The 22,050-nt window shown below is 35.5% G+C and overlaps 2 protein-coding genes across 2 annotated transcripts in view; one reads left to right on the forward strand and one right to left on the reverse strand.

The window, feature by feature from the left end:
• Positions 1 to 910: 910 nt before the first annotated feature.
• LOC121421028 (protein lin-7 homolog C-like) lies at positions 911 to 11,649 on the reverse strand. The gene is made up of 6 exons (XM_041615622.1): positions 11,582 to 11,649; positions 9,565 to 9,606; positions 8,403 to 8,551; positions 6,367 to 6,576; positions 5,482 to 5,674; positions 911 to 4,845 (listed from the first exon to the last, which is right to left on the reverse strand). The coding sequence occupies exons 1-5, from the start codon at positions 11,613 to 11,615 to the stop codon at positions 5,513 to 5,515; spliced, it is 597 nt and encodes a 198-aa protein (XP_041471556.1). The 5' UTR covers positions 11,616 to 11,649; the 3' UTR covers positions 911 to 4,845; positions 5,482 to 5,512.
• Positions 11,650 to 16,169: 4,520 nt separating this feature from the next.
• The window catches only part of LOC121421027 (TNF receptor-associated factor 6-like), a 37,777-nt gene continuing 31,896 nt past the window's right edge, over positions 16,170 to 22,050 (forward strand). The window contains exons 1-4 of the mRNA XM_041615621.1: positions 16,170 to 16,254; positions 17,118 to 17,239; positions 17,841 to 18,521; positions 20,503 to 20,551. Coding sequence (XP_041471555.1) covers positions 18,064 to 18,521; positions 20,503 to 20,551 — 507 coding nt within the window. The 5' untranslated portion in view covers positions 16,170 to 16,254; positions 17,118 to 17,239; positions 17,841 to 18,063. The remainder of the gene's footprint in view (positions 16,255 to 17,117; positions 17,240 to 17,840; positions 18,522 to 20,502; positions 20,552 to 22,050) is intronic.

Here is a 22,050-nt window from a genome sequence, read left to right on the forward strand (position 1 = left end):
TTCATTTATATTTTAAATATTTCCCATAGTAGTAAAGCATTTTATTTAATATAAAGATATGGAACCGTGGAAGCATTTGTTTCTGTTTACTTGCATTCTTGTGTTTTTGTAGTTGGCTTAACCACAATTATCATCTTCATCATCATCATCAATCTCATTATCATCACCATCATCATCAATGCCATCAGCATCACCATCATCATAACCAAAAGCATCATTATCATCACCCTGAGCATCACAATCATCATCCTTCTCATCATCACTACCACCATCATCATATCACCACCATCGTCACCATCTTCATCACGGCATCACGGGCATCATCAACATCACCATATCACCTTCATCATCACCACCATCATTTATCATAATCCCGCTCCTCATCACCACCATTACCATCATCATGAATTATCAACATCACCAAATCACCTTCATCATCTCCATCAGCATCATCACCATTATCATCAACATCATCACCATCATCATCACCATCATCACCATCATCAACACCATCATCATCGCCATCGACCCCATCACCACCATCATCACCATTACCATCACCACCATCATCATCATCATCATCACCATCATCAGCATCATCACCATCATCAGCATCACCATTATCATCACTATCAACATCATCACCATCATCATCACCATCAACATCATCACCATCATCATCACCATCATCACTATCATCATCATCACCATCATCATCACCAGCATCATCGCCATCGACACCATCACCACCATCATCACCATACCATCACCACCATCATCATCATCACCATCATCATCATCATCACACCATCATCTTCCCCTACATCATAATATGAACCTCAAGATAATTACAGCTGGCAAAAAAAAAGTTAACATCAAATGCAACAGAAACGATACTGGTCTTTCATAATTATGTGATAATAATACTTTATTACTTGCTCAATCAGGAATATTTATACATGGTTTCAAGAATCTTATACATATCTTATAAACACTACCATAACATGCACATAATAAACTGATGCTAAAACAATTTGGGGCAATTTCATAAAGCCATTTGTAAGTTAAGCACGACTAATAAACCTTTCTTTTGCTTCATAAAATACACCAAATTTTAATTCTTTTAGCATAATGTGAGAACATGTCTATGGACTTACATTCATTTTTTCCCAATAAGGTGCTAGTAAAAAATGATAATGTGAATTTGCAAAGATCATATTTCAACTGCAGTTCACGAGTGGAATAGCCTGCAAGCGAAGACTCCAATTGATCTTTTCAAATTATCAATTTTAATTTGCAAAGATCATATTCCAACTGTAGTTCACGAGTGGAATCGCCTGCAAGCGAAGACTTCAATGTGACAAATGATACATCAATAGTGAAGGATTTCAAGACAAGACTCCAAGTTTATGTCTGTGTTAGCTGAATTATAACTAGTCTCACTGCTTCAGACTCCATTATGCATTATGTGAAAGCCAAGGTCTGTGCCTGCAGACTAGGACAGTGTAATGAGAACCTGATTGGACTACCAAGAAAGGATCACCAGTCCTCTTTAGCACCAAAAAGGGTTGCCAGTCGTGCGTGAATTACAAACATACTGCAAAAACACTGGTGTTGATTGAACACCAGCCCTGAATCTACACCAGCTTGGTATTGGTCTAACACAAGATAGGTGTTTATACAACACCAATTAGTATTAAAACAGCATCGGTTTGATTACAAACTGATGTTGTTTCGATACTTCTCTGGTGTGGACATATATAGATTCCGGGCTGGTGTTAAATCAACACCTGAGTTTTTGCAGTGCAGCTTTATGAAACACCACCCTTCTAACATGTATATAAACTTATTCATGGAAAGAATGGATAACAAGATATCAAAATAATAGACCCATTAAGGAAAATTCTGAAAGCTACAAATGAAATTAGAAATTTATCACTGAGGCATACTGTTTCATTTTTTCAATGAGGCATACTCTGTTTCATTATTTCCCAGACAACCCTGATAAAAAATACTGACCAACCTGCTTGCAATGACTGGCTGCAGGGAAGAATCAAACATGAATTGCAGTAGCCTTTGTCCTTACATTATTCAAATGTGAGATCTGCCAGAGAGCATGATTTGTGACCAACGTGGGGCAAGATCAAAGCCACCCCCCGCCCCCTGACCAAAAACAAAAAACAAATCAAAATCATATATTTTGATTTTGAACTGAAATTCCTTTCAATGCCAAAATGAAATAAGGAGTATAATGCTGAATCTGACACATTATCCGATCTATGAGTCATTTACATATCTGTAGACTGTTGAGCTGAAAGATGCCGTTTCAATGTTAAAATTGCGACACAAAATCAGAATATTGTCAGTATCTCGAGATGAATGGATGCCGTCAGAAGCTTACAGATGGCATTCCAATGTTAGAAGTGCAATATAAAACCAGAATACTATTGTCATTAATACTACTGCGCAATTCCATAAATATGTACGTCCAACCCCCCTATATGTGGGACCTTCATGAAATTTTCTGTCTCTGATTTCTTGTTCTTTTGACAGTCTGTCATGTTCTCAAAGGATCATTCCTTGGTCAGTTTGTGAAGTGAAGTAAGACTTGAGAAAAACGGGGGTCGGATGTACAAAAAGGTCGATTATTTTACGGAATTGCCTTTATTTACCCCTAGCACAATGAATTAATTCCATGATAACATATAAACCTATCAATATTACTAATAATATACAAATTCTAATATCATTCAAATAACATGAAACTAACATTTCATCACTCTCTGCGATATTTACATATTGGCAATCATTAGAATAGTTATGAAAATCTTTGTCAAATAACCTTATTCTCTACAGCTCTATATATTACTCAAATATGATCTTGGAAAGTCGACGGAAGAAACCAGCCAACTTCCTTGAAATGATAATGAATGAATGAATACTTCAAACACATTTGAAGAGAACTACAGGTTGTTTCATAAAGCTTTTTGAAAGTTATGAAAAACTTTACACAAGACTGGTGACATGATGTCTGTGCTTAGGAACCCCAAGTTTTTATGCCTTGCTTCTAAAAAAATTGAGTAAAACTCCCGATCCATATCATATTTTGACGGCTTGTGTCACCACATCACATCGCTTCACCCGGCCATTTGAGAAAAGGGTCCCCTAAATTTCAGAAAGGTCGGTTTACCGGACACTTTGAGAAAATTATCAGTCAAATATACGAACCTGCAGGTCCACCTGACGTTTTCTGAAAATTGCAAGCCAAATGTACGAAGGGTTGGAGAAACTGGACCCGACCTTTCTGGAATTCAGGGGGCCCATTTTTGTTGAACGGTTGGGTTACGCGATTGCCCGACTGGACGCGATAATCCGATGTGACGGCACTAGCCTATTTTTGACAGCACAAGAACAAGTCATCGGTCATGGCTATTATCGTGCGAAACATTCCCTCAGCTTTATCAAACAGCCCAGAGATCCATGACACAATTCTCAGTTTCAATCAATTTCATATTCCATATCATATATTAGGAACATCACATTAAAGATACATGTAAGATATTATGGACTCCAACCCGTTACAGACCAAAATATTGTTTGTCCAACAGTTAATACTACGCAGTAAGCATTAAAAACTGTTCATACTATTATAACAGTGATTTTGTGCTTTTTTCACAATTTGTAAAGAATCGCAAATTAGTTAGGCTTTACTATCAGATATTAATACAACATAGCTACAATGAATATTCAATGGCAATGATGGGTTTAATATTTTGTTAAAAGGTGATTAGTATACATTTAAAAACATTTAGCGATATCTAAAATAGCAGAAAAGACAAACATTGCAAATGCACACTTCAGTTCCCGATTCAGAAACATTTGGCAACTCCCAGGGGCCTGCAACACACAGCATAGGCATTGATCTAACAACATTTTTTTTTGCTTCATTGCATTGATTACAATGTAGAATCATCCACAAAAATCAATTTATGATTTAGTAGCTATGCTCTGTGTCACAGGCCCAGATATAAGGCTTGTAAGCTGCAGTTGAGTGAAATCTAATACGTAGGATATTTAATCAACGATACGACACAATTATGGGAATGGTCAGACTATAAAGTGACGATTAGACCAAGAGGAGTTTAGACCGAATGATAATTAGACCAACTGAGAGTGGACAAAATGGATTTGGCCCTTGTGTTATTCAACATTCTGAGTAGACCAACTGTTTTTAGACCAAACGAATCTGTTAAATGTTGTTTGATGTGCAATACATACATAGCAGCTTCAAGCAGTGTTGTACTAATAGAAGTCGCTTCACACGCTGGGGAGGTCACCAAAGAGGACGCTTCACAAATAGTTGGGACTAAAAATGGACTGGGCGCGTAAAGATGACTTTGACAGGTTGTTCATCACGCTGGCTAACTTCATGCGTGTATGTTTCGATAGATATGATTAAAATTGTCAGAATTGATTTTGTTGGTTCTTATTTAATGATGAGCCCAAAAGTACATTATTTTATAGTGACAGTGGTGGTGGTGATAACGATGATGATGATGATGATGGTGCTGCTGTTGATTCTTATGATAACGGTGGTGGGGGTGATGGTGATGATGGTGGTAATTCACATCCTTTGCAAGTCAACATACACAGATTTCAGAACTTACAAAGATGCACATTCTCAATAGATTTCAATTCTGCACTTGTGACCTCGACATTAGTTGAATAAAAAAACCTGCCATAGTTTGGTCTATTTTCAATTGTTATTTGTCTCTATGAAGCACCCCTAGTTGTTGGTTCTATATAGGCAAGGATCGCTGCATGAAGTTCTGCTTCCAATATAGCCTGAATAAGAAAGAGATTTAGAGGGAGAACAAGGGGGGGTGGGGGGAGAGAGAAAGTGAATTTGACAGAATGCATGAAGCAGGACGATGGGGAGAAAGAGAGAGGATGAAAAGATAAGGAGAGAAACAAATTCCATTGTCAAAACTATATATATATATTCTTATTCTACAGTCAAACTTTCCTCTAGTCTGACTGGGCTATTAACATTACAAACATACTAGAAGCATTTAATCATCACATTCTTTTCTTTGTAAAATAAATCTTGTAATTCAATTCCATGCAGTTTGAACATTCATTAATTCCATTAAAACAAATTAACAAAGGAGAATGAAGCACTTGGAATATTAAAGTTAGTTTGTGTGAAAAGAGATAATTACAAAAATAAGATCAAAGAAAGTTTGAGAACAATTGAACAAAAAAAATAAGAAAGCTATGAGCATTTGAATGTCGAGATCACTAATGCTATGGAGATAATCTCATTGGCAATGTGATTAAGGTTGTGAGGTCACACATGAACAAATCTCCCCTTAGTATTTCATTTTTAATTCACAGTGGTTTGCCTGGTTTGATGCAAGATTTAGTCTTATTACGGAGCATTGTCAATCCTTGTCTGAACAAGATTTTAAGAGAACTTACTAGATGAAAGTCAATCGCTGGGTAGTGTTGTTCATTCCGGTGACATCTGTCGCCGACGTGCAGCCCTCTGCCTGTCAAACCGGGTCTCCATTTCTTCAAGCACCTTGGGTGTATATCTAACAACAAGCTTGACTCGTTCTGAAGCTGACTTTAAGAGTTCTACTGCCTTCTCGTGTTGCTCTCCTTCCACGGACTGTTAATAGAAAATAATCAAGGTCACAGGTCAAATTTATATGAACAAACTGTTTATAGAGAAGTTTCAAATGTATATCTAACAACAAACTTGGTTCGCTCTGGAGCCAAATTTATTAGTCCTACTCCCCTCTTGCTCCCCTTCAAGTAGACTGTTAAGAAGGTCAAAGGTTACAAAGGTCATAATACTGTAGATTAATTTTTTTTCTTAAAACAAGTTTGATTTTTTCCGAGGCTGTCTTTTCGAGCTCTTCTAACTTATCATGCTACTCTCCTTCCACCGACTGTTAAGACAATCAAAAGGCCAGTTAGAGGTCAAATGTATATCACAAAGGTCAATTCAAGCATTTCAAGATATCAAAATTTAAAATTCAAAATCCAAAAGTGAATACTCAGCAGTTGCTACAAGCAAATCCTGATTCCGATTTCTTTATAATGGTCCAGAATCAATTAGGTACTTTTAATATATATAGGTGAAGCAATGTTCATTGTGAACATTAAAATCTTTAATTTATTAGAGTTCTAACATTCATTTTAATACTTAAATACTATTTTGTGGGCGGGAAGATGACGCTAAGGAAAATTCTAACATGAACCAGACTTAATTTTTTTAAAAGTGGTTTGAAAAATGTATCTCTCGGGTGAAAAGTGTTGATCAAATGCAGCCAAGTCAAACTCAAATCCATGACTTACCACACCATTGACTGAGAGAAGCTGATCACCCCTCTTCAGACCACCATGTCGGTGGGCCACACCGCCTGGAATAATCCTTGAGATATAGATAGGCGAGTTCTGCTCTCTCCCTCCCATTACATTGAACCCTAGTCCTTCATCCGTCTTGGGAAGTTCGACGACCCTTGGGTGGGCGTGGCCTTCACTCGCTGCAAAGGCTGCTACAGTAGCCTGCAATACAAACAAATAGAGAAGACCCTTGGTAAGATCTTAGGCAAAACAATTCTCTGTACATAATTAGAAAACAAAAATTAAACTTGAAATATGGATTCAGAGGAGAAGGTCAAGTTGTTTTTAATAGAGCAGAGAAATGATGGAAATATGTCAATATCAACAAAGGAATAGTAATAAACAATTTTATATTAACTAACTGAGTTAGAGACTATATGTATGAATTTTCAGTTTTAATCCAATGACATGTGATGTCACACACACTCAGCTACATGTAACTCAAATGCCATGTGATATCAATTCCAGAAAATGCTGTTTTCTAAGAAAATTGAAATAATCTTATTTGCAACTTCAACCTTTTATGTCATCAAGAACCATTATAAAATAGCAATTTATACTCACCCACCCCGACCCCATGACAACCGGTAATCAATATCATAAAATAGAAAATTGCCAGTCATTTTTTCATCAATAAAACTGACTTATGTTTAGCTTTGCAAAACAATAACTTTGTATTGTTCATTTTTAAGATGCAGCAAAAGTGACAGAGGATAATACAATTTGAATCTGATAAAACAGTTTAAATTTACACATACAATTTGAATTGAGATAAGAATTCATTATTCATTTATTTATCTATTGATATTTATTTATTAATCAATTAATTAAGTCATTCATTTATTATTTATTCATTTATTCATTAATTTATTTTTTATTTTTTCATTCATTTATTTATTTTTATGATCTATTTATTTATTTATTTATTCATCTATTTATTCATTCATTCATTTATTTATTAATCTACTTATTTATTTATTTATTATTTATTTATTTATTTATGAACTTATTCATTTATTTTGGAAAAAACACTTCTCCAACATTAAATGGGGAAGAACATGACAAGTACATAATATTTTGTACAAATTAAACTGTTCCCTACATTATTCGTAAGTAAAGTCAGGAGCACAGCATGTTGCGGTTTTGTTAACACTGATGCATGCACATCGAACGGACCTTGTTCTCAGGAAATGTTGGGATGAGAGAAGGCATTCAAATATTTCCTTACAAAATGACCAATTTCCTGTCAGCCGTCCACTGTGTTGATCTATAATTACTGCGACCTACCCGACCTTTATTAAAAATGAATTACTTTTCAGCAACCGTTCCTTATGCGTGATTATCAAAATATACCCAAATTACCCCCCCCCCACCCACACACCACCTACACGCACACAATGCATACATACACCAACATCTACCCATCCACATAAAGGAAACACAAGACAGAATCCATACCAAACCAAATCAAATTAAATAGTTATTTTTTCTACTTATGATTTTTTTTAACAAAACATTTCTTGAAATAATTTTCTTCCAAAACTACATACTACATGTAGTAGTCAAACAGAATATTCTTACAATAGATCATAAAAAGATACAACAGTATGGGGGATAATAAGGGTGGAGTACATTAGGGATCCATCTAATAAAGTCTATTTCCAGTCTGAATTACCAGCTGTTTTCTCTTGTTTCTTTTTGTTCATGGCTATGGACAAAAGCAACTCACGTTTGACCTTCCAAAGACATTTATATCTCAAGAATAAAAAGTACCCAATTTTCTTAAAGTTTCATACTATTTTTGTCAGTCTTCTATGCTAACAGTCTCGTGGATATGTTCATACAACTTAAGAACAAGTATGAACCTATCATTTTTGCATGGGTGTGTTCACACATACAGCTTAAATACAAGAATGAACAAATTGTTGTTTCATGTCAGGTATGTTCATACAGCTTAAATACAAGTATGAACACAGTATTGTCCTTACCTTTGCTGTAGCATTGGCCCTGACCTCAGGATCGCCTTGTATGTCTACTGTTTCATGGACATGTTCATACACTTCCCTCACAGCATTGAAGAAATCGCTTTCTAGGATAGCCTGGAGAGCAATCAGTTTCTGTGTTGGCAACCCAGACTCTGATTGGGAGAAAAGGGTCATTTTGATTTAAAGAATGAAAATATGTTTTCATAATTTGAATTTCCATATTTTCTTTTTAATATGATTGATAAATGGAAATGTATAATCTCAACAAAGTACAGAGGAAATATATCACAATCACAGGAATTTCGAAAGACATGTGACTTAGTTGGATACATCAAAGTATATTATTGTAAAAACTGAATTGTTTATGCATATGTACATACATGCAAAAGGTGTTTAAGTTGTTTTAATTTGACAATCTATTTTTATTTTCTGCTGCAACTTGGTGTTACGTTTTGTATTTGTATCATGAAGATAATTGAGTATTGAATGTCTGAATGCTTGACACCACTTGCAAACACTTGCAGATGATGCTATCCTATATAAACAACATTTTTCCGTAAAACTCACCCCCCCCCCCCCTTAAAAAGGGAAACACTTCTCCAGTAGAAGCACTTCTCCAGTAGGTTAACCAAATAGATCAGAACTTCTGCCTCATAATTGAACAATAAAGCATGCATTAAACGTCAATGTAAATGTGAAGGCTTGAGTTTCATCAACTGCTAGAACTTATTGTGTAGTCAAAATACTTATTCAGGATACGGTATATTTTGTTCATCTACCCTACCAACAGTACTCTCTCAATACATTATATTGTTATACTCCTGGGTTCAATTGCTAAAATAATCTCTTTTTCTATTTTTTTATTCAAAGATCTAGTTTTTACATGACTGTATTATAGTGCTAAATTCCTGTTTCACAAAAATAAAAAAAAAATCAGAGATATGATTTTATCATTAAAATCTTGAAAACTTGTATTTACTGTTATTATTCTCTGACTGATCCACAAACCTTCACCAATATTTTTCTATATTGTTTCTGCTTTGAACCATACCATCAGGGTGAATGCAACTTTTAGTTTTAGCTTCATGATTTGGATAGAGGTTTTGGAAAGTGCTCAGTATATGCATCTGTAAAAATGTAATTTTTGCAAATATGATATACTCACGTTGCTGTAGATTTTGAAGTAACTGTATTGCACGGCTGACATCTGATGGAAAATAAAAAGAGACATGATGACATGACTTTGACAGGAATCTCACATTAGAGTACTAACAATCTCATACTTTACTCATTTGTAAAAAGTACAGAAATCCCACAAAATATATTATTTCAAAAGCATGATAGACAATATAGATCTAGATTGATCATTTATTTAAAACAAAAGAGGGGGGAGACAGTACCATCACCATTATAAAAAGTATGGTGATAATTATTACCACCCTTCATTTGATTCGAAAAAAAAAAAGTTACAGTCTTCAAAACAATGATTATTCCAATTTGTTTTTATCGAGAAGTAAAAATTTATTCCGGGCACTGAGCTTTCCTTCCAGTCAAGCCCAACAAATAAAAAGCATGTATTCTATAATCTGTACATAGACTCTATTGCATTCCAAGCTCACAGCCCAGCCCAGGCCCCAGCTAACACAACAGTTTCGTTGACAGATCTAGGGAGCAGAATCAGAAAGTCAAGGGTGTAACAAGGGTCAGTGGCAGGGGAAGGGGTGAAGGGAGCAAATTTCCTGGACGTATCATGGTGTCCCCAGGATTTTTCATGATTGTATGCAAGCATTGGTGCGTAGCTCTATGTGGGATTAGCGTGACGAGTAAAAAGAAATAAAGGGGCACCGCATGGCGCTTGTGGCAAAAGTTTCATAATAAAAGTTCACTTTTTCATTACAATCTTACTTTTGGGGCCTCCATATTTCTTTTCTCCTTTTGGTGCACATGTTCTTGGTTGTAATAATAATAATTTATAATCAAGTTTCAAATTTTATCATTTGTTATAATTTTTATCAATAAATTGTTCTTCAAGACGGCATTTTGTAACATCGCTTATTGAAGCCACGTCATATCGAAGCAACGTCATAACGAAGCGGTTCAAGGGTCAAGCCTATTGTATTGCAGTGTTTAAGAATGGAATGAGGGATCTACACGAAATCGGTCTGGTAAGAAACCTCTGATTTTTCATAAATACTAGTAGTTTTTTGCACCTTCATACGCATTAGGCATATGAAGTTGTATAGATAAATAAAATGCAACAAATATACTGGGTGTGTGATTTGTAGTTTTGTAGATAGATTTCCTACTAGTACTATCCTAGGGAAATCCATCAGTGTTTTAATTTGATGTCTCGCTTTGCCTGTATGGTGGAGGGTTTCTAGGTTTCGTGATGAATAAGTATATGTCAAAATATTAAAAAATATCCTCAAGGCCAACGCCCGTTTTTCCAAACATCGTGATCGGGAACGGCTATTTTTAATAATTTGGCTCCGTTCTCGACGATCTATTAAGTATTCTAATCTAACTAACTGCTCCAATTTGACGATAGCAACCAAAACCATGCGAACAAACATGTGAGCTGCCGCAGCGGCAGGCATATTTTTTGGTTGCTAAGTATGGGCAAGGCCGGCTATGACATGTCAACAAGACATGTCTGACCCGAGAATTTGAATGATAACGTCGAGATCGGAGCCCAAAATTAAAATCGCCGTTCCTGATTTGGAAAAGCGGTGGGCATATATTCACCTCGAAATGTGAATGAGGGACTTGCTAACACTACAGTAACAATTACTGGTGGGAACTTTGCTCGAAATCGGGAAGTGCGAAATTCCATTAGCCCCAGACTGGCAGAAATTCAGCTCCGCAAAACTCTCAGCGAACTCTTCGTCATCACCTACCGGCGGCGGCCACCTCCCCGCCCCGTTGGGGCCGATATGAACGTTCGCACGACCCCTCCTTCCTGTAAACATAAGCCAGTGCAGTGGGTTGCAAATGCAAATGCCGGACCGTAGCGCAGAAACCCCCAGAAAACTCTTTATTTCCACACTTCCTCGTAATATCACACATTGAATCTCACTTTATAACAATCTCTAGATAATATATATGTATGAAATAAGTAAATAAACGTAAATATTCATAAATTCTCTGATATATTGGCAATAACATGATCGTTAGTGTTTTACCTCTGTCGAGTGTAAGTTCGCCTGTAGAAGCCATTTTGTCATCTGATCTCGGATGACGTCATCATCAATTGGCGCACGAACGAACGCATGAAAAAAATGTAAATCTGCCGGGGAGTAAACTTTGGGAGCAATATAATGTGCTTGAAAAAGCCTTGAAGAATTAATCATTTAAAAAATGTGACAAAGGGAAGGGTGGAATTTAAAACAAAATTGAAGAAAAGGAAAATAACAGAAAAATAAAAGAAGGTAACATAAAAAGAGAAAAGCCAACATCGTACGAAAATTAAGAAGAAAACAAATTATAAAAAAGAAGAAAAGAACAAAACAGAGACTTGGAAAATAAGTGAAAAGAAAAGGAAAGGAAAGGAAAGGAAAAGAAAAGAAAAAAAGACAGAAAGAAAAATAGGAAAAGAAAAGAATGAAAGAAAGGAAAGGAAAAGAAAAGAAAGAAAATAAAAGAAAGGAACTGAGAAGTGAAAAAAAAAGAAATTAAAGAAAAGATCGAGGAATTAAAAGAAAAGGAAAGAAAAGAAAAGAAAAGATTTAGGTCCTGAAAATGGACGAAAAAATATGTGAAGAGGAAATGAAAATAACAAAACAATAAAATATGAAAGGTATAGGCCAATATCCTACCTATTATAGGCATTTAATCATGTTAATTATTCCTAGGAGAGAAAAGTAAAACAAAATCCCCGCAGAGCCAAAACGTAAAAATGACACCAGAAAAACAGCGTCGAGATAAATTGGCTTGTAGACAAATTAAGAGAAAAAGGAAAACTGATCCCCGAGAAAGTCAAAGTAAAACGTTACTATTTTGAAAGATAAATACCAGTTGTGGTAACTATCTAAAAATGTGTTCGAACAGAATCCAATAAAATTACCACCCAAGTGTTTGGATGTATGAATGAAAAATATATGCAAAATAAGTCAATCATGTAATTCAATAAGAGAAATGAGCAAAGTATGCACGGAATTGCATCCAAATGTATTTTTCGAAGCATGATTAATACACTGTCCGACATTATGCTTTTCTTTGTCAATGGTCATCAGAATTTGTTTTTTTTGCGCAGATTCATGATTTTTTTAATGTACCAGATCTAAATGTATAATATTTTGAAAATTAATCTATTAAGACTTTCTCATGAAATAATTGTTTGCTGCAACTATCTTGTTTTTTACCTCAAGGGTATTTCGGAGTTGGCTCCAAAGTGTAGATAATTATTAAGGTTTATACTTGGCAGCCGAAGGGGGGGGGGGTAAGCCCCCTCCCCCCCCCCCCCCCCATTTATCAGCCATTTATTGTCAAGAGTTTTCATGAAACCCGTGTTTAATGCTTGCGAAATGGAAATTGGAAGACTGCCCTCTGCGGTGGCTCTATTGCTTCTGTTTCGTTAATTTCATAATCTTTATTTTTTTTGGGGGGGGGGGGTTCACTTTCTCTCTCTTTCATTCATTCATTCATTTTTTATATAAAACTTTCATCTACCTTTCACATCTTTTTCTTCCAGGTATTTTTTTTATAGCTTAGCCACGTTTTCTATCAAAAAAACCTTGAATTTTTTATTTATTTTTTCTTTCATTCCCCATCGCTTTCATTCTTTTGCAATATTTTGCCCCAACTTTTCACTGTCTTATTGTATTTCCCAAATCAAATCAGATATGATGAAATAAAGATAAAAGAGCATTATTGGTGAAAAAATCACTAACCAGCAGACCATAATTATTCCCCTTTCCCCTCCTTTTCCTTTAATCAATTCCCTCCTTTCCACATATCCTGATATGGTTTTCATACCCCACCCCTCTTTTTTCATTTATTTTTTTTTGGGGGGGTATGCAGGTGCATTTTCATATTTTCTGTAATTATGCAGTCTGAACTTGTTTTTTCAGCACGTGCTAAGACAATTCCCTTCATTTATGTGTCACTTTTTTCTCAAATACTCAGTCTCGATACAGATCAACCCATTATTGCCCTTTCAGCCCGGGGGGGGGGGGCCACTTCCATCCACGAGTGGATACCATGCGCGACCACGGGGTCTCGAAAAGCACCCTAAACACGTAATTTCTATATTCAGAAAATGCACCCCTTTACAAGTATTGGCATGTGAAACCCTACCCTTAACAAGTATTGGAAACAAAACGATACTCTTGGCAAATATTCCCTGAAATGAACCCCTAAACAAGTAAAGGAATGTTTTATTGTTACGGGTCCTTTGGTCGTCGGCTTTACCTTATTTGGTTTAGTACGACCCCACCTTCTACACCCCGCGTAAATCGGACCCTAAACACGTACTGTTGGGGCAAAAAGGACATCCTTTATGAAATATTTTAATTTTGTTTTATCATCCCCGCAAATTCGACCCTAAACAAGTAATTTTCCTAGCTAAATAGATACCCTTTTTTCATTATTTTTGTGCTTTTGACACCGTTATCACGTTACGTACGTAACGTGCCCTATATCCCGGCACTCTACTACGTGAAAAAGACATCCTTTTTACGTGTTTTTTTGGTCGCGCATGGTATGGTATCCACTCGTCAATGTAAGTGGCCCCCGGGCCTTTCAGTCACAACCCCTCCCTAAAAAGGGAAATTATACGACTGCAATTTATTATTTATTCTTTTAAGTGCGTATCCAAGAACATTTTCAATATAACTTAAACATAATTTTTGAAAACAGGCACATATTATCATATATGTGTTATCTCTCTGACGCCAAACCATCGGCCCTATATACCGGGAAGAGTGAATGTGTACGACGTGTGTTCACAGTGTGGATCAAAATGTGAAACCGTGCCCCTTTCACACTTACTTTGAGCATTTCAACAGTGTGAATCCCATATATAGTCGACCATGTGAACAACGCTGTCAGTTATTGCTCTTATATACATCACAATTTTTTTTTACTATCATCTTGTTTTATTTTTAAAAATCTTTGTTTCATTGTATTTTTCTTATGCCATTGTTATAACGTGCATATTACATTTCCTCCATGTCGGGCATGGAGAAGGGAGGAACAGGTTATAACAATGGCATAAGAAAAATACAGTTAAAAAAGTTGAATTTGAACATTATTTCTGTGTATAATATTTTCATAATAAAAAAATATTTCACTAAAGCGAACGTACAGTGATCACACTTACGTAACACCTCTTTTAATTTCTTTCCACTGCAGAGTAGGCCTATTTATAGCGCACTTCATCAGTTTGTCGATGATTTTTTTTGTTCTTTAGAATTTTCAATGTATAGGCCTATACTAAATGTCAGTCACTCACAATGACACTATGTTTATGTTTTTCTCAATTATTAATTTGAGGTGTGGCATGAGTTTGTTGGTTATTAAAAATGGGGGGGGGGGGTTATAAGAGTGGGGCCAATCAACTGAACTGTTTTATCATTTTATTGAAAGAAAAATAATTATTTTGCACATTCAAGGCTTTAAAAGATACAAAATTGAACAAGGAAGGCATTCCTACCGGCATTCGTACAATTAAAGGGATGGTCCGGGCTGAATGTATTCAGCTTGATAAATAGAGTAGAATTCACTGAGCAAAATGCTGAAAATTCCATCAAAGTCGGATGACAAATAACAAAGTTATTGAATTTAAAAGGTTAGCAATATTTTGTGAAAACAGTCGTCATGAATATTCATAGGTGGGCTGATGATGCCACATCCCCACTTGTTCTTTTGTATTTTAATATATAAAATTAGGTTTATTCAAATTTTCTCCTCCAAGAACTAGAAAAATTGGATTGACAATTTACTGATTAGTGCATTGGATATTTATTGCTGCAACTTATTTAGAAATTATAAGGGAGACGTTATTCACACAAGTATGAAATAATGAAAACATTATGATTTTATGTAATAACATAAGAAAACGGAAAGTGGAGATGTGACATCATCAGCCCACCTAATGAATATTCATGACAATTGTTTTCACAAAATATAGCTAAACTTTAAACTTCAATAACTTTATTATTTTTTTTATCTGAGTTTGATGAAATTTTCGGCATTTTGCTCAGTGAATTCTTCTCTATATATGTATTAAGATATAAATATTTTCAGCCCGGACCAGCCCTTTAAAAAATGCGTAAAATAAAATCTTGTAAAAACCACACTTTTAAGGTAAACATTCATGCACAATGATGATGATAATGAAATAATCTTTAAAATAATGATCACATGCCTATTATAAAGTATACGTAGCAATATAATAGTAATAATGACAATAATAATAACAACAACAATAATAATAGTAATAATAATGAGGATGATGATGATAACAGCTATTTTCTAAACTAATTTTTTTTTGATAGGCCGACATAAAAACAACCCCTCCCCCTAAAAAACTTAGAACTCATTTTTTTTTCTTTTCTTGTTCGAATAAAACATGAATAGGAAAATACAAAAAGATAAGATCACTCTTTCTCATTCAAAATTCATATTATTACCAAATGTTTACTACTACTTTCTACTTTTTTTTTTTACAAAAAACAGTGACCTGTGGTACACAGGGCCGTGGCAGCGTGCGATTATGCACGCGCTCCTTGTGTACGTTCCATATAGCGTGGTAGCTCTACGTTCATTATGTTGCGAAATAAAGTAACATCATACGGCGCTGCAAATTGTAAACGTGGATGTTCACCTTTTTGTTGAGGAACGTTCGTATTATAAGGTAAGCTAGTGATTATTTTCTTCATTAGCATTTTAAGTATGACATGACGCTGTAGTTTTACTGTACTTCTTCTTTTGATGACGGTTTGGTGTTGTTTTGGGGGAATAATGACCTTATTTGTCAACTTTGTCGGCGGATCCATTCGTTGTCGGGCTCAAGTTGTAGCCCCATCGAACATCGCTATAGCTATGCCCCGCATCTGCCGCGGGATTTGCTTGTGTGTTGCTGGTCGTACGCAGATAAGTGTTTCGGGGAATTTTAGGAGGAAGTTATGATGAATATATAATTAAAGTTAGAAATATAATTTACGAATGGAAGAATACTTGAATGATCAATTAAGATTTGTTTATAAGGAATAATTCTACGGATAAATTCTTAAGTTTTTATAAGACATATCTGAATTTTAATTTAAGGTCAATATAAATTGAATGTGATTTTTGCATCGGTTTGGCATTGCACATATCACGCATGGGTGCCGGTGCGCATGCGCATTGAATTATGTGAGGAAAGGGATTTCCCCTTATTTTCCCATCTCCACGCTCGCTCTCTACTCGTGAAGATAGCAGACAAACAGTTTGTTTGTTGTGTATTCATTGGAATCACCATGCATTCTGTATAATAGCTGTAAAACACCCTGGACCACTAAAGTGAGAGGAAGAGATCTCATCAATATTATTCATTCCCCAGGCTCCAGAATAAGAACTAGTCATGCATGCTTCGCAGGTCAGCTTATTTTGCATTTTTTTTAAAGCCTAGTTGGATTCGGCTCTGCCCAGTTATTTTTAAGTGGCAGACTGGTGAATGGGAGTGTAGATTTCTACAGCTACATGTAGATCTGTCTGTATCTCTGACTTGGTTTTCAGAACAACTTGGAATCTTGAATGGGATTGAGAGACAGGCCTGGATAGCTTGGCCCTTTTCAGACATCTGTAGACAATAGTCACTCATCCAATGTACACCGCACAACTACTGTGACTGTTGCAAGGTAACGTTGATATTGTTATGAACTTGTCCTTTGTAATTTCTGTTTGATTTTTTGTTTTGATTATTAACATTTTATTTGTTTTCAAATAGCTTTGATCGATGGGTTAATCAATGTATTGTTACTTTCACTAGTGTATAAAGCCTATTTAAATCTTGTATTAAAAGTCCTCCACAAGTGCATGTCCGTATTGCAATTGATTACCAGATTACATTGTATATGAGCTTGTGTGCTTTAAAACAGTTATGATGTCTATGTAGATGGTATGAAATAAAAAAAAATGTTTTATTGGATGAATTTGCAGTTTTATTTTTCATTAAAAAAAAAACATATTCAGATATCTGTATTTTATGGTAAATTAGTTGCCATAATGTACCTGTTTTATTCATACATGTAGCAATGAGCTGCCATTAATTCAATTATGACATGAAAAATGGCAACTGATTGTAGAGATCATGATAAGATTGAGATTGTTCAAACTGCCTATAGTAGAACAGCCAAAATATCCTATTGAAGGATCACGTTGCCATGATTGCTTTTATTTTATTTAATTTATTTTTTGTCAAAATTGATGACTTATTTTGTTTTTAATTTTTTTTCACAGAGAGCACTGCCCATTTCATTATTGTACATGTACATCAATTCCAGGAGGTTTGCTTGAAAATGCCCATCAAGCCAAAGTTGAAAGGATGTCATATGCGCAGAAAAGACGTTATCCATGAAATGAGATAGAGCTCGCAAGATATTTTATGATATGATCAAGTATGTGTGTTATCCGACCATGTGTTCGGAACTAATGGTGATCCTGGTTGGGTGAATATGACATCATGAGTGGACGGTATCCATGTAATAGCGACCCTGGACTGGATCCACGCTATACAAGGCGCCCTCAATCTCCTGACCTTGAAGAACTCCGGGCCATTCAACGTGGCTACAGCTCACCGACCGGTGTTCGTCATGACATCCGCCAGCCGTCCGGACCGCCTCCAATACCGGAAGCCTACTACAGGAACTTTGGGCACATACCGGCGACGATCCAAGCTCCCGTCAGGATGACCTTCACCCAGAACGACGACCAGTGCCATCCCTCGGCAGATCCCATGCCGGTGTTAAGGACCGCAGATAGGGGCGCGGATTCGCCCCTTCCCAGCGGATATGACTATCATTTTGAACCGCCTTTAGATCCCAAATATGAATGCCCGATTTGTTTAATGTGTCTGAAGGATCCTGTTCAGACAGAGTGTGGACATCGATTCTGCTCAGAATGCATTAGAACTTGTCTCAGGTTGGTAAAAGTAAATCTCTATTTAAAAGGGGAAGCTCAATCTGAAAAAAAGTTCATTGTAAAAGTAGAAAAAAATGATAAAGTACATTGCCAATGGTTTGTGAAAAATCTATCAAAACATAAAAACGTACTATAGTCCGACCTCTCATGTCCGGCCTCCCCTTATCCGGATCTCTCTATTATCCAGACGCACACTTGCCGAGATTTTTTTTTTTTTTTAAATTCAATCTAGTACGTTAGAAAATGAGATTTCAATCTAAACTCAATCCTATACGTAAACTCACTTTGATCACATATATTTCCCAAGTCAACCTATAACAAAATTATTTTTCATGAAAATATCTCACCCAAATCACCAAAAGAACTTAGGCAAATCAGGGCACAGTGCAAACATTTCATCACGTTTCTCTTTTTGCTTCGCGGGAAAACAACACGTCTCGCTAGCTAACGTTGAGCCTCAATACGGACAGTGCCATCTGTCATGTTTGAGCCTACAGTCAGTGTAACAATGGCTGACATTGCGAAGCTGCGATACCCGCCGCGATGATCTAATTGTAGAACTTGATTTCATCAAGGTTTTCTCTTTCTTTTGAGGTATGCTCAATGTGTACCTCAGAAATTTTAGCAGGTAAATTATCCAAGAGTTTTGGCCATCGATTGATTTCATTTCCGTAAAACACCCACTACAATAGTGTAGCTACCGCCGTTGGCCTGGGAGGCAACCGGCAGCGCAGTTGCGTGTATTTGATATTGGTTTTCCCAGATCCGGATAAATCCCTTATCCTGATGGGTGCTGGTCCCAACATGTCCGGATAAGAGAGGTCGGACTGTATTAGAAGTGACGTCACGTGCGAGCAGCTTTCCTATATATCATTTGTAGAAAATAAAGGAAATGTCCTTTTCGCAGAAAATTTAAAATGGTTTTTACTGTACCTTCAGTATATCAATAGCTGCATACATGTTCAGGTATGTACTGTAAACTTAAGTTAAAATGTGTCTACATGTATCATATACCACAACATTGTTTTATGAATTCATGTACTCGCACAGTTGAGAGTATTTTTATAGGAAGTACTTTGTTGAATTATCACAATTGTTTCCTGTTGACCTTGGTTTTCTCATTTTACAGTAAAAAAATCCAGGAATGCCCATCTACATATACACATATATGTAGGCTATGTGAAATACATATTAAATTACATGTACATCCTCATTAGGTTGAAAAACCTTTTGAGCTGGAATTTATTTGATTTAAACCTAGGTATTTCCTCATTCTATTAAAGTTCATGACCCAATTTCCAAAAGACCATCAGTGGAATTTCAAACCGTGTCATTCAAGATTAAGTTTATGCTTGAATCATTATAATGTGATTTATTTTTTTTAGATATTTCATATTTTTTTCTTATCTTTTTCAAACATCATTTTGTTGGAAATAAAATTTTCATGCCAAAATCCATATTCATTGAAACACTGAGTATGGGTACGTTCTGCTATGCTTTTCTAGAGTAATTACCTGTACATGAAATTAAATGATATTATTTATGAGAATGCTGTGCACATTTTTAGAGAACTTTTCTAGAGGACATCAAATTTAAAAGTCCTATTTATTCACTCAGCAGTACATGTACATGCACTTATATGCATAGTGCAGCATACAGTATAATTTTTATATAAATTCAGTTATTCAATTCAATATCAATTATTTTCAATTTCAATTTACCATATTTCATTCAAAATTAATAAAACAAGGTAAATATACAATTCAGAACAATTAAGTTTGCTTCACATAAAAACATCTGCACTATGATTTTAATATAAATTCAATTTCAATTCAATTTCAATTTATTTTCAATTTCAGTTTACCATATTTCATAAAAAAAACAATTACAAGGTAAATATACAATTCACAATAATAAAGTTTGCATCACATAAAAAGCAAAAATGTACTTATATTTCATGATTTTTCCCACTCTACAACAGGAATGCTGGTCGCTGCCCGGTCGATAATGTACCACTTACAGAAGCACAGGTGAGACAATTATTTATTTTCCACGTGTTTTTTCAAGGTCAATCAGATTAACCCATTGTCAACTGGAACCAGGGGAGCCTTTCATCAACATTTTTGCCAGACAAGTTGTCAAATCTGACAACTTTCCTCAATTTTGATTGGCTGAGAAGCAGTATTACTATGGTAATTGTCGGCTGAAATGAAACTTATCAGATGAAGCATATGACATGTCCTTTCATGAAACGATCTAGGGAGTGTTTCATCAACATCTTCGTCTGACAAGTTGTCAGGTCTGACAACCTTCTTTGAATATGATTGGCTGAGAAGCACCCTGTTACCATAGTAACTGTCAGATTATACAGTACTTGTCGGAGAAAATGTCTGACAAGTCCTTTCATGAAATGATGCAGTATTTGGTACCCTGGGGTACCAAATGATAATCCGCCATTTTGTTGAATTATTTATTTTATTTTTTGCGCTGTACCCTGGGTTACCAAAAATGTGTGCAAGTATATTTTAATGTTTTGTACAGATTTTTTTTTTCTTTTTAGTGATCTTATGTAACAATTGATGCATGCAAATGATAACTTTATTCTAATTTTCATGTTCTGTTCTAATCTTCACTGTTCAATAATGAGTTTTGGGACTATAAGCTAATCTTTTGTGTAAGTTAGCTGTCGAAAAGTATACTTAAATTCTTAAGTATAATTTGTTTACTATTATTGGCATTAGATTGTATCAAAGAAAGGAAATAGGCGTTGTGATCATTGTCCCCATTCATTGTCATGATTGTCGCACCGATCATACTACCGTGATCACCATGACAACAATGTAACTGTACACTATTACAACACGACATGGCGCTGCACAATGCCGTACCCCGGGGTACTACGGTACCCCGGTGTACGGCGTGGTGCATCAAATGCTCCCTATTCAAAGCCTATATAACAGGTTAGCTATGAACCCTAAATCTCCCGGGGTATTTTGATTCTTGTCATTCCGGGGGTAGGGGGGGGGGGGGGCCATTATGGCCCCCCTTAAGATCTTGGCCGCCGATCGCGTGAGCGACGCAAAAATTTGCACGCTGGTAGTGTGCGATGTAATCTACAAGGCTGTATGGTAAAATTTTCCAAAATAATGAGATTTTATTTTATATGAATTAATTATACTAATTTATGCATAAATCATACTTTTTGCTCTAATTCACTAAATAAAGCTCCTAGAATGCTAATTTTTGGTAAAAATTTTCTTTGTAGCATTCTTAACAATCGTAATTCAAAAAAACTTTGGTTTGGAAATAAATTTCTTATGTATTTGATTGTTTTATGAATTTCTTATGTATTTCCTTGTTTTTTTACTTTTTGTTTTTTATTGTTTTTTCAATGGAAATTGTTCCAGACATAATTCTGATCATAAACAAGGCAAAATTAATTAAGTTTAATTCGTTAAAGTAGAAATAATGATACATTTATGAATTTTGGCTAAATACGCAATTTGCATTGGATTTGTACATGAAATCA

Source organism: Lytechinus variegatus, chromosome 9, assembly GCF_018143015.1.
Source record: "Lytechinus variegatus isolate NC3 chromosome 9, Lvar_3.0, whole genome shotgun sequence".
In the NCBI taxonomy this organism is placed as follows: Eukaryota; Metazoa; Echinodermata; class Echinoidea; order Temnopleuroida; family Toxopneustidae; genus Lytechinus; species Lytechinus variegatus.

Coding starts and splice junctions, on each gene's coding strand:
- LOC121421028 (XM_041615622.1), bottom strand. CDS start 11,615: ATGGCTTCTACAGGCGAACTTACACTCGACAGAG. Junction 9,607..11,581: donor CGAACTTACACTCGACAGAG/GTAAAACACTAA, acceptor ATTTTCCATCAG/ATGTCAGCCGTGCAATACAG. Junction 8,552..9,564: donor ACTTCAAAATCTACAGCAAC/GTGAGTATATCA, acceptor TCTCCCAATCAG/AGTCTGGGTTGCCAACACAG.